Source organism: Scatophagus argus, chromosome 5 (genome assembly GCF_020382885.2).
Source record: "Scatophagus argus isolate fScaArg1 chromosome 5, fScaArg1.pri, whole genome shotgun sequence".
Classification (NCBI taxonomy): domain Eukaryota; kingdom Metazoa; phylum Chordata; class Actinopteri; family Scatophagidae; genus Scatophagus; species Scatophagus argus.
In genome coordinates, this window is record NC_058497.1 from 11,226,549 (window position 1) to 11,239,219 (window position 12,671).

Sequence of the window (12,671 nt, forward strand, 5' to 3'; positions counted from 1 at the left end):
GCATTGTATTACATATACACACCTTTTTACTGCTCCTAATCACAGATGGACAAGCCACCCATTGTCGTTGTCCTTTCTGTTTCAGGGACAACCCCATAGTAGGAAAAACCTCTTAACCAGGGCGAGGAGGTGTGGCCTGAAACAGCCATGCCAGCAGGGGTATATACACACAGACACAACCTAAACACTGTCCTAAAGAAGCCTCGGGAGTTGTTCCAGTGAGAGAACAAATGTGTCCATGAGAAGAACGAGTGATCCACCCTGACCTCGAGACACCAAAAGTCCACTACAGCAGTGAAAGAACAAGAAGGAGAACCAGAATGAGCTTGTGAGCTCTTCTGGGCTCTCCCCGGCCGAAATGAACAAACACACAGGTCATTCTCATTGGCAGTACGTTGCCTCATCTCCTCCCCTTCTGTGCATTGCAGATCCCTTACAAAGACACTTTTTTCCTTGTCTTAATTTATGTCCTCTTTTACGTCTATAGCTGTGTGGAAAAGGCATCATTATCTGGTGTGTGAATAGGCTGCTAATTTTTTTTATTCACCTGGTTTTATATTAATAGCTGTGATGATGCTCTCCCAGTCTTTTAAGGTTTTGCTCTGACATCTGTCTTTAGAGTTGATTGATAATTTTTCTGGAAGCTCAACCTTTATTTGTGACTCTTTTTGTCTTTCTCTTCTCTTTAGTGTCCTTCCTCTTCTGAACAAATGTGTATATATATTTTCACAGGATAGTTAAGTAGGTAAAACCAACTTGCCTTATTTTGATGGATGTTTCTTTCACATTAAATGCTGAGGGAATAATGCAGAAGCACTTTAAATATTTGGAGCACTCCAAATGGAAATGATTAGATACTTGGTATCAGCTTTCCCCATTTTGATCAGTTACATGATCTTGAGTACATTTATGTTTCGTTCCTGTATAATAACATTTATAGCTTGTAGATTTTAAGATATTTTTCGACCAAAGACAATTTTGTAGGTTTGACTTGAAAAAAAAATAATTAATGTATTTTGAATACAAATGTTTTAAAAATGGATACAAATTCTATATGTATTTGGTTTCTGTTCATGTTTTTGCTGACATATCCTTTACTTTTTAGTGATTTAAGGCAAGCAGACTGCATGTGTTCAGTTTTGAATCCTGATAGCACATGACTGGTATAGAGTTGTATTTCCCTGTGATTGTGAATTGTATTGGTACGGTGTACATCAGATCTGTACTGTCATCTTGAGAGCGTCGCAACATATCTGTAGTGGCTTATGTAAGCAATGATGTAGAGGAATCAGAATAACGAATTACTCCCATCATAACTAAATTAGTCCAGCAATCAGCGAACACATTTTGTCTTTTTTTTTGGTTTACTTCTCCAAACCAGCAGCACTCCACAGCTCCAGCTCATATATTTTGTTGAACTTCTGAGGTTTTAGAGAATTTGTTCAAACTGTGGCTGTGACTTTAGGTTTAAAAGTTATATTTTTATCTTTTCCACAGCTTTTAGTGACAGCACTCCACTGCCAGAACAATCAAGAAAAGAATGTGTAGAAAATTAAAGAGGCCATATTTATGCTCCTATACAGGTTCCGACCTTTAATTTGGGAATTTGCTAGAATAGGTTTACATGGTTTCACATTCAGACAACACATTTTTCTCATAGTGTGCGCTGCTGCAGCAACGCTATTCACTGTCTGTCTGAAATGCTCAGTTTTAGCTCCACTGTCCTCAAGGCTTCGATCCCAACAAGCCCAGTCTGTCTGATTCGTCAGTTCCCACAGGCCTTAGCAGGTACTATCTGCCAGTTCTCCAGTCAGTTCTGCTGGTTTCATACAGCCAGGCTATTTCACCACAGTAACCATGTCTAAACCAAACCATGCCAAGCAAGTGAATAGCTGCATTTCCTTTAACACATTGCTGTATTGTTATCCCCAAGGCATAAAAAAGTGAAAAGATAAATTTATATACAGCATCACACACACCCAAGCAGGCTGCTTTGTTACAACACAGCTAACATTATCTGGGATAGCATCGCATCATTAAAAAACAGTTACTGGCATCCAACCAACTTGTCTTATTATTTAGTTGTCTTTGAGTGTCTTCAGCATTTACGGTTTGTCTTGACTGTCCCTCAGTATTGCACTGGTCCAACATCGCCCCAGACTGTGGAAATAGCCTGTAGAAGTTAGATGCTACATTTGTAAGTAACATACGACATTAGCACCAAGTATAACAGGCTAATCTACAGAATAAACGGCAAAATTATAGCTTCCAATTTTGCAGTTCTGTTACCAGCCCTTTTCACAAAGCAGTCTGGAGGGGTAGGATGTACATACGTTTCCCAGTCTTACGCAAGTAACAGAAGGAAAGGCTGGACTACAAAGAGGGTGTTTCAGGCAGTTCAAATTTCTGTAGCAGATAATAGCTCCATTTAGCATCAGCTTTGGGCTTTCTAACTTAACAGATGTTTTACATGTACCAGAAATCTTCATATGGTACAAAAAAGGGAAAAACACAAAAAGCATCATATGGCCTCTTTGAAAAAACAAATTGATACATTATCGCACTCTATGTGACTCATCCTTTACACATTTTTGTCCTGTTAATCATATCTTGCATTACAAATGCTTATCACAAGTCATCAGCGCCCAGTATGACGACATGCTTAGGATTAGGGTTAGGGTTAGGACAGTATGTTTAGGATTTTTTTCCCAGTCGGTCCAACAGAAATATAAGTGTTCAGTTTATTATAGGGAACTGATACAAACAGCCAAATCTTCTATATTTTTAGCTCTAACCAGCAATTTTTCAACATTTTACAGGTTATTTTTCTAGCTGTCAACTTATGGATTAATCAACAAATCGTTCTTGCACTGGAGAAAACTGATGAACAATCAGACTTTGATTCAGTCCTCTTCTTGTCATTTTTGCTTTCTTTCATTTGCCCATTTGAACAATGAAGTGTTGAAAATTTACAAAAGAAACTTGAATTTAATTTAACAACAGCAGTTGAACATTTAATGCTGATAATGCAGGGTTAATTGTGTAATTTTCTTGTGGTTCTTATGGTTGTTTTCAGAAATTTTGTCTTTGGTCCATCATATATTTCTAACATGCATGTCTTGTGTATTTAACAATATATTTTTCTAGGAAAATATTTTGTACTTTTTATTTTAAACACTGATTTATTGTGTTGCTATACTTGTACGGTACCTTGTACTTTGCAGCGCTTCTTGCCGATGTCTGCTCTTGTTTTTGTCCCTGAGTGTTCCCTTTATTTACTGTGTGTGGTTGTCGCTGCCACCATACCTCCATTTGCTAATAGCTTAACGCAGTGTTATTGAAGTGAATATTGTGTGTAATGTTCCACGAGCCGCAGCTGACAATGACAATGTTCACATGCAGGCTGTAAGTGAGTGAACTGGAGCCAAAACACAACTCCAAAATGATTTATTTTAAGAAATTGATCATTGGATGGACTTTGCCTGTGCTTGGGAAAATGGACCAAATCTCAACTGTAAGTGGAAATGAATCTTCACTAATCACAGCTTAAAGTTATTGTTTGTGTACTTCATAAGCTTGCATGTCAACTCCATTGTCAATTTGTAGTAAGGGCCAGTAAACTAACAGTGGATTTTGCTCATTTCCGTATAAAGGTGAACGTTTGGGGGTTTTTATTTCCACCCTTTGTTCCTAAATATATATTTTACAAAGGGAATTTTTCTCCAGTTGTTTTGCCATGTCTGCATATTGTCATAAAATAAAAGTTATGTCAGGATGTGGGTGAGATGCATGTAGAAATGCATGCATTGGCCTGCTGGTGGTTTAAGTGCATTGAAGACAAGTCTTCACTTTTACATGTTGGATTGGGGCCAATTTCATTTCATAATTAAGTACCAAACTTTATATTTTTATTCATATTTGTTTTGAACTATCGTAGAAATCATCTTTGTTAAGGTAGTAGCCAACATGCACATCTGATTTGTGTTTCTGTGCTCTTCATATTCATTACAAAAATTAGGGAAACGTCTTAAGTATATGCAAGAACAGTCACTGATTTCTGAGTCTGTAAACCCAAGTTTACTTTCAAAGCAGCCTGACAACAATATAGAAAGGCATAAAATGTTGTGGTCCTGTCAGTCAATCCACGTCTGTTCTGTAAGAGTCGTAACAGAGCATGAGTGCAGCAAACAATCACAGGATGTTCTTCTAAAATCTGAAGGCTTCTGTGGTCGCAGACAGTGAAATAGAGCTCAGTGAATGTCTCCGCTGCCTGAGTACAATGTCTGTTCCTTTTTTATACACATTTAATATTTTGTTTTCAAACGTGTTCTTGAAACAATTGACAATAAACACTTTGCCAGTGCTTCTCCTACTTGTGGATTATCTGTGCTCGCACTGAAAAATCCAAATTATGAGAATTTGCTTTCACATTAAGTTTTTTTTTTTTCTTTAGTTTTATTTTTCAACTGAGAGGCTTTATGAAAGGCACACAGCTTTAATGTTTAATGTGGATTCAGTGCTGGACAGTATTGTTATTAGCTTTCAGTTGTAGTGAAATAAAGCTGACTGAGGCTAACTGAATCAAAAACGCATTTATCCCCAATTACTGTTTACGTTTGTTATGAAGAACATAGCCAAAACAGAAGGAAAGAGCTTTGGAACCTATTACCCATATACATCTGAAAGAGCAACATGGAGGTCTTCAGTCATGCTGAAATTAAACCTTGTTTAGTCATAATGCAGCCTTTTGTCATTTCTTATGTTAAACAAAAAAAGACATGTTTGTATTTTCAGGTTTCAGTTTTGATTTTGTTCACATTAATCCCTTTCGTTCCTGCATAACTCCTGAACACGAACAGATTCAGAGTGACCTGTACCACTAAAAGATGATAAATGACCCCTTTCGACCCTTTGCTTTTCTTCTTTAAAAATAACTTTCTGCTTTAAAATAACCATAGTGCACTTTAAAGGAAACACCTGTACGTACAGTACATACTTGTGATTCTTCATATGTAGACATGTTAGCAACATTCGAGAGATTTAACTGAAATCAAAAAACAGCTGTGAAAATACTGGTTCATGGTCTTGCAAACCTGTGTGCCTTGTGCAGACATTAGCTAGGTTCCCCCTGTAGCTAAGAACACAAATGGGATGGGATTATAATTTCTTCTGGATAACACACAAATAAAGCTAAGCTCTCGGTGTCACGTTGTGTGAGAAACATCTAACAAACTGCACACAGCCTGTGCTGTCAGGTTTTCCACATTCCTTGAATTTTGAGCCACATGTGAGGAAAGGGAAATGTTTGTTTATTCTACAAGAACATAAATCTGAGCCCTCTGGACGATGGATCAGCTTGACCCTCATTATGCATACACCTCACCCACGCCTCAGGCAGGAGTGTATTTCAAAATTGTCATAATAGCACACAGTGACAGCAACAAAGTGGTTAGGTGCTGTGTGTTGCCTTGGGATGTTGCAGCGAAAGCCAGTTTAGCTTGGTTTCTTCACCAAAGCTTGTCTACACACAGAAGAAACTGAAATTTCAAGTTGCTTCGTCTCATTACGCATTTTGCTATCCGTGAGCAGGTGTTTGGTTGTAAATCTCCTTGCTGTACTGAAGCAGCTTCTCTCAGCCTCCCACAGCTGTTATATGGAGTAGTACCTGTACTTTGTGTAATGCTAATTAGCAAATGTTAGCATGCTAACACATTTAACTAAGATGGCAAACATGGGAAACAGCTGCAGCAGGTTAGCGATGTCATTGTGACCATTCTAGCATGCAAGCGATAGCATTTAGCTTAAGCAACTGTTGTGTTTAAGTACAGCTCCACAGAGCCTCGAGCATGGCTGTGGCATGAGAACTTTTTTTCTTGCTGATATGAATACAAATTGGTTATTAATGTTGTTTTATTTTGTCCACAATCCAAGCTTTTGACCTGCCGTGTTCACACAATAAATTTCAAATGTAAAAATTGGTTTTAAAGTCCTTTTCCTTATATCTCAAACTGACTGACAGAGGTTTTGACAAGGACAACACTGCAGCCGGGAAGAATATGAGGTTTGTTTATACTGGAAGTGGTGGAAAGACTTGGGCTAAAACAGCACAGCATTTGCAGTAATAGTGGTTTCCTTACAGGTTGTTTGACATCTGCAAATTAAAGTGCTGATGGATGAGAATCTCCAGTATCCAAAGAGTATCTGTTGTTTTCTCATGCACGTTTGATTTAGGTTCATTTCATTCTGTTTCAAGTCTCTTAAATATTGTTTTAACACATTTTTAAGCTTCATGCCACTGAATTTCAGTCTCTTTTCTGTATGAAAGGTGCTATACAAATAAAGCTGCCTTGCCCTCAGAGAGAATCCCGGTTGAGGTTCACCCTGTCAGCGAGCAGCAGGCAGGATCTCTACCAGCTGCAGGGTGTTGTCCCACTGTCGACCCCACACCCTCGGTTCCTACATGAAGAAAAACACTCCTACAGCGATCAGTGAGGAGCCACTCTAATGTTGTTATAGCTAGCTTCTTTCTTCCTTTGTGACTTGTCCAATGTCAGTTTTTTTTGTGGATTAAACAAATAAAAGATACCATGTTAATCAGTGAGATTTAGAGGTGCTGGAGGAGGACATTATTGCCTTTGACAGACTAGTTGTTTCCCCCTGTTTCCAGTCTTCATGATAAACTAAGATAACTGCTGACTATAGCTTCATATTTTTTGCACAGATTTAAGATTGATATAAATCTTCCATTTTTGTTTTGCTTTTAACGTTTGTTCTCATCTGTCCCTGTCAGGGTTGTTGGGCGTATGTGCCAAAACTCAGGCCCATCAGCTGTCTTCACTTTCAAGAGAGACTGCAGTTTTGAAGCTCTTTGTGATGGGAAAATATTTGTGTTTTAAGGGTCAAATTTATAGCATGGCATGAGACGTCTTCCCATTGCAATGAGTACAAAGCTTTGTTTATGAAGGAAAATAGACACTCAAACACTGGTTATTAAGAATTTAATGCATAATGCACGCATCATATTGAGGTATGCTGCATTTTGATACCTAAAGCTTGTGCACACTCCTTGCTGTGTGTACCATTTGTGCATGAACTTCCTGTTCCCTGTCTCAGTATTGCCCCTCTTACATGTAGTGTGTATACATATGGTTGCCAGTTTGATCCCCAGACAGGCACGATAAATATGTGTAGTGGAAAGTGAAAGAACACTACTTACCTGACCTTCATTATCATAAGTGAGGTGTGCTCAAGCAAGGCTCTTAAATGCCAGCTGTTCAGTGACCTGAACATGTGGAACTGTGAATTAGTGATGTGTCGTTCCCAAATGAGTTGGCTCCTTCAAGTGAATAAGGGGTATCTCAACACCCTGATCCCCTGGATCTGCCAAGGTTTTCAGACGGCTTCGTCATGAAATGCAGCATTAACACAATCACTGCTGCTGCGCCTAACGTGGCTGGATGATTGCCACATTTAGAGATCAAAGTACCACAGATTGGAATCAGACCTGGGCCACTCAGTTCCGCTCTCTACCAGGCGAGCTGATAGCCTCAGGACAGAAGCATTTTGGTTAGCCAAACACCAGCTTGCTGCTGTGATTGCACAGTTCTTCCCAGGCATCAGCAATACAAAGCCCTGACTCTGAGGGCAGTGATTTGAACCAGCTATGACTGATGCATACACCTGATCCAAAGAGTGGTGTCAGATTGGGGTTTCTCTGTCATCTCTCTCACTGAAAGAACATTGCTTTGACAGCTGGGAGGGAAACACTTAGCGGCTTAAGTATCCCAGCTGCAATGTTTCCATTGAAATACATGAATGTCTTCAATCCTCAGGTGTTTAGGGTACTATTGGGTGTGTGTTCATGTCTCAAAGCAAGAAAGGTGCCACTGACCTGTGACCTTGTCTCCCTCTGGATGTGTTGCATCTCTGCAGGTTTTTGTTTTTTGTTGTTTTGACAAAGTCATGTCATGGGGGTGGTTATGGCAGCTTCAACTGCTTCCTAGTCTGGAGGATTTGGCCTTGAGTGGTGTTCTGGCAGACACACAGGGGTGAACGCAGTGACAACCACAGAACTAACACCCAGACTGAGCATATTCTCATTAGCTCCTCGACACTAAGGTTACATTCAGCTTTAAGCTTGAAGGCATGTGGTTAGACTGTGGGATCGCGCAGGCCACTTAACTTCTTTACACTCAGACAGCAGTTTGGTCTGTGTTGCTCTATGCACTGATTCAAGCTGTCGTGTTTACGACTGGTGAATCTACAGGCAACAAGGCTCAACTGTTCTACTCGTAGACAGAATCTTGATTCATAAAGTCAGTGTTTATTTGCAAAGAGGTTTGGTCCACAGGTCATCAGTAGATACAGCAGACCCACAAGGAGAAAACAAAGGCAAGGTCAAGATAAAGTAACACAGATCAACAATACCAGAAAAAATAAACACTGGGAATGAAGGCTGGAACACTTTGCACTGGGTACAAAGATGAACTGGCACCGAGAGAGGGAAACACACAGACTATATCCTCTACAGAGGGAAGGATAATGGGGGACAGGTGAAGCTGTGGCCTAGAGGTTGCAGAAGCAACTTGCGATCGGAAGGTCGCCAGTTCGATTCCCCCACTGGACGGGCAGGAAAATTTTGGGTGTGGTGGAGTGATTAACAAGAAAAAGCGAGGAGAGGTGAGTGTTGTTGATGTTACAGGCCCAGGTGATGAGACCAGGTGAAGTCAGGAAGAAACTATTCATGTGGTGGGGGTTTTGTTCCTGATGCACTGCAGCCTCCTGCCACTGGAAAGCAACTCAAAATGTTTGTGTCCAAGGTCAGAGGGTTTGGCCACAGTCTTTCCTGCATGCCTCAGGTGCTTGAGGCATACTTTTCAAGTCAGCAAAATGATCTGTAATTCTAACCTCTAGAGAAAGTTTGCATCCTTAAAAGGAATTGCACAAAGTCTATTGTAAATACATTGCAAGTTGCTATATTCATATTTGAAGCATTTTTTTGAAGCCATGAGCCTACACATTTTGCATGACATCTCACTGAGTTTAACAAGGAAGGAACATCTTGCCAAACCTGTTTAATCTTATTTATGACCTCAGTGGGTCTCTAACAGGTTTTATCTGTGAGAGGTGTGACTCATCTTATTTATTCTAAACCTTTAAATCAGTTCTTCTTTATCAAACATAAGTTTGTGCACATACGAACAGGGAAGGCATTCATCTGACCTTCAGTTGTGCCCTCCCGCTGCTGCTCTGCGACGTAGTCAGTCTGGGCATTGTCACAGTGGTCTGAAGATTTCAAAGTCTTCACATTCACAGTAAAACCACAAGCATAATTAGACTTTCATTCTATACAGACTGTGATGCCATCTGACACTCTATTCTATTCTACAGGACCATAGTGTGTGTCCACAGAGTCTCAACAGAGTCACCCGACACTCCCTGCAGGGAGGAAATTTTCCTCAGCAAGTGAGATTACTGGTTTTTCTCTCGAGACCAAGGCTTAGATCGAGGCTTTGATGTTCAGTGTTTTACTGGAAATCAGTTGTGATGAAGTGATTGTAGCCAACTGGTCAAGCCTATATTGCAAACTATGCAGCTTCTTTTCTGTGGTCATCCCCAAACCAAGTTTTAATACCACATGTAGAGGATGTTGATTTCGGACTCTCTGCTCTCTTCTGCTCTTTTCTGTTTGTTTCCACTGTGGCATCCTCGTTGAGATACACAGATTATTGAAAATTACTTTGTAGATTTTATTATTTGGTTGCTGACATGTGGGTTCAATACTGTGGGATGTTAAAATGCAACTTCCCTTTCCTCTTGCTTGTTTTTCTTTCCATACACACTAGAGAGAGTGTGCAGATTTGATTTACAGTGAACCATCATCACTATGCCTACCAAAGATATTTTTCATGTTTTAAATGTGTGCTAAGTCACAGGACGATCAGGTAAGAGCTCTGTACACTTGTGGCCAGACCTGTGGTTTTGTCAGCCGCATTTAACATTGTTTAGTATGGGTGCAAACACCTTGAGGTATCCATCCGTCCATTTTCTATACCACTCATCCATCAGGGCTGGAGCCTATCCCAGCTGAGTACGGACCAGAGGCGGGGTACACCCTGGACTGGTCGCCAGTCAATCGCAGGGCTGACACACAAAGACAGAGGGAGGCACAGGGAGAACATGCAAACTCCTCACAGAAGGGCCCTGACTGGGATTCGAACCTGGAACCCTCTTGCTATGAGGCACTAACCACTGCACCAGTGGTTAGTTGCCCCACCTCACTCGCCCCACTCTGAGGTATTGTACTTTAACTCAGTATGATACCATGGGTCTGCCAGGGTCTGTACTATAGTTCAAGAAGCCAAAAAGAGATGATTGACTGTCAGCTGGTGCAGAAGTATGCAAGGTGTTCCTTTAGTATTGGAAATTATCAGCGTTGCACCAAACGTGTTACAATGCTCTGTTTGTTTAGGACCCTTGATTTATTTATTTATCTTTTTTACAGCCTTTTATTTTAATGAAGAAGGACACCTCTGGGCTGAGCTGTGCACAGCTCCCAGGAGACCAGAGGGGTTGCGGCTTTGGTGGTCCAGAAGTAAAAACACTGATTGCTGGAAGCCAAACACACATGGATGTCACTATCAGCCTTCTTCTTGCTCATGCTGTCACTCACTGTGAATGAAAGCAGACTGTATTAAAACTGCTTGCACTTGGATCAAACAAACACTAATAATGTTATTTATCATCAGCAAGTACAACTATACAGGGCACTATTTGAATATGGAATAAATTAAAGCTGCAAGACACACAGAGAGAATCAATTTATCGTGTTAACGTGAACCTTACAGCTATATCACAACTTATCATGAGTACTGCATCAGTAACTGAGGTATTGTAACTGCCGTACATCTGCAGATAGGACAACTGAACCAAGAAGGTAGAAACAAGCAGAGGATGAAAGGAAAGAGAAGGAAACGGATCTCAAAATAAGATTTCCGAAAAACTGTTTCTGAACATAAACGTCTCTCAGCGTGATTACTTCACAACATAACATAAATACTCCATTGTAGTAATAGCTGTAATAACATTGGCTAATAATAAATGACTTAATGGGCTGTGAGCTTGGAATGATACAGTTTTTTAAAGATTAGTTTGTTATAAGATTTAAAGGAGGCCACGGAGAAGAACTTCTCATCTAATTAGGATTGGGTTTTGCAGGCATGTCCAACTAGTGAGGGTAGAACCAGAATATGCTGGAGAAATTATATCTGATTTGGCTTAAGAGCACTTTGGGATCCTCCAAGAGTAGCTGGTAACTGGGTAGAGGAAGCATTTTATTTCAGACCCCTGTATCTCATTTCAAGTGGGTATTTATTTGGAAAGCAGAACAGCTAATTCTTCAGAGGAGGATATATTCTATCCTTTTCTTTTTTCTTTGGCTATGGTAGCGGTGAGTCTCCAGGGCTGGCATGTCAGTCTGTTGGACCACCACTTTGGGCAAGAAATAACTCATCCGGGCTTTTCCCATAGTGTCACCAACAAGTTGTCATGTGGTTTTGAGTGAAAACAATTGCTGGACTTGACTGCCCTGAAACTGGCTAAAAGCATCTCCTCCTCAGGAAGAAGTTTTTATCTCGTAAAATCAGGACAAGTTTTCATTTTTTTTCCAGTACTTTGTTCATACAAGACACACCAGCATGGCTGTAAAGATGTTCCTTCACCTTTAGCCATATGAAATGTCTCCATATCCGTGGTTAAAAAGAGCACAACGTTTATCAGCTTTCTCTTTTTAATAGTTTTAAAAATACTTTCGTACTTTAATGAATAAGAAATACATGTATAAAGTTATTTGTATTGTTTGGATGTTTTTCTGGACAAATCACAGCACTTGTACATTTTGACAGTTTTTGCTACATCCCATCTTTGACTGGAAGTCACATCCTCAGTCAGAGGAGTTTCACAGAGGAAAAGCACCCTGTAACTGCAGCAGAGTTGGCATGCTGTCAGTCCTTGTTTTTCCACAACTTCTTTTTACTAGACCCACCTCACACTTACCAGTCTTTGTGTTACACTTTTATACCTTATCTACTTCCATATAAACAAGCAAGTGTGACATAGAACACACATCAAACGCACAAGTGTGGATAATCTTTTCCAGGTAAGACTCAAAATACCCCATATTAGCAGAGTAATGAAAATCTGTTTTTCTCTCCACAGTTGTTTTACTGGGGTATATTTGGTTTGTATCATTTAGAAAGATGTAAGCATGTCTCTGGATGAAAAAGTTGATATGAGTTGAAGGAGCTACTTAAACTTAAATGTGCAGTCAGCTGATGCAATTAACATCACTTTGAGTCACAGTCAACTCAAATCAGAATATATAGATGTCAGCACTATAAATGTAAAAGGTGAATTTGAGTTTAATGTGACATTTAAACAACCCCTCTCACAAGATAAGAAACAAACAGCCAAGGTGAACATCATCCTTCATCCATCGCCTTTTAGACCTTATTTTATCTACCACATATATGATGACTTCAAAAATCCAGACTACTCTGTCTTGATAAGTCATTGATTTAATGCATTTTTGTGATTGATCCCATGTAATGAATACAAAAATATTTGACAGTTAGTAAAATAAAACTTACATGCATGTTTGTAAATCACATGTT

The 12,671-nt window shown here is 39.8% G+C and overlaps 1 protein-coding gene across 1 annotated transcript in view; it reads left to right on the forward strand.

Annotated features, from left to right (window-relative positions):
• Window positions 1-4,363, forward strand: part of rasa2 (RAS p21 protein activator 2) — a 28,850-nt gene extending 24,487 nt beyond the window's left edge. The window contains exon 24 of the mRNA XM_046388723.1: window positions 86-4,363. Within this exon, the coding sequence (XP_046244679.1) occupies window positions 86-116 (31 nt within the window). The 3' untranslated portion in view covers window positions 117-4,363. The remainder of the gene's footprint in view (window positions 1-85) is intronic.
• The last annotated feature ends 8,308 nt before the right edge of the window (window positions 4,364-12,671 follow it).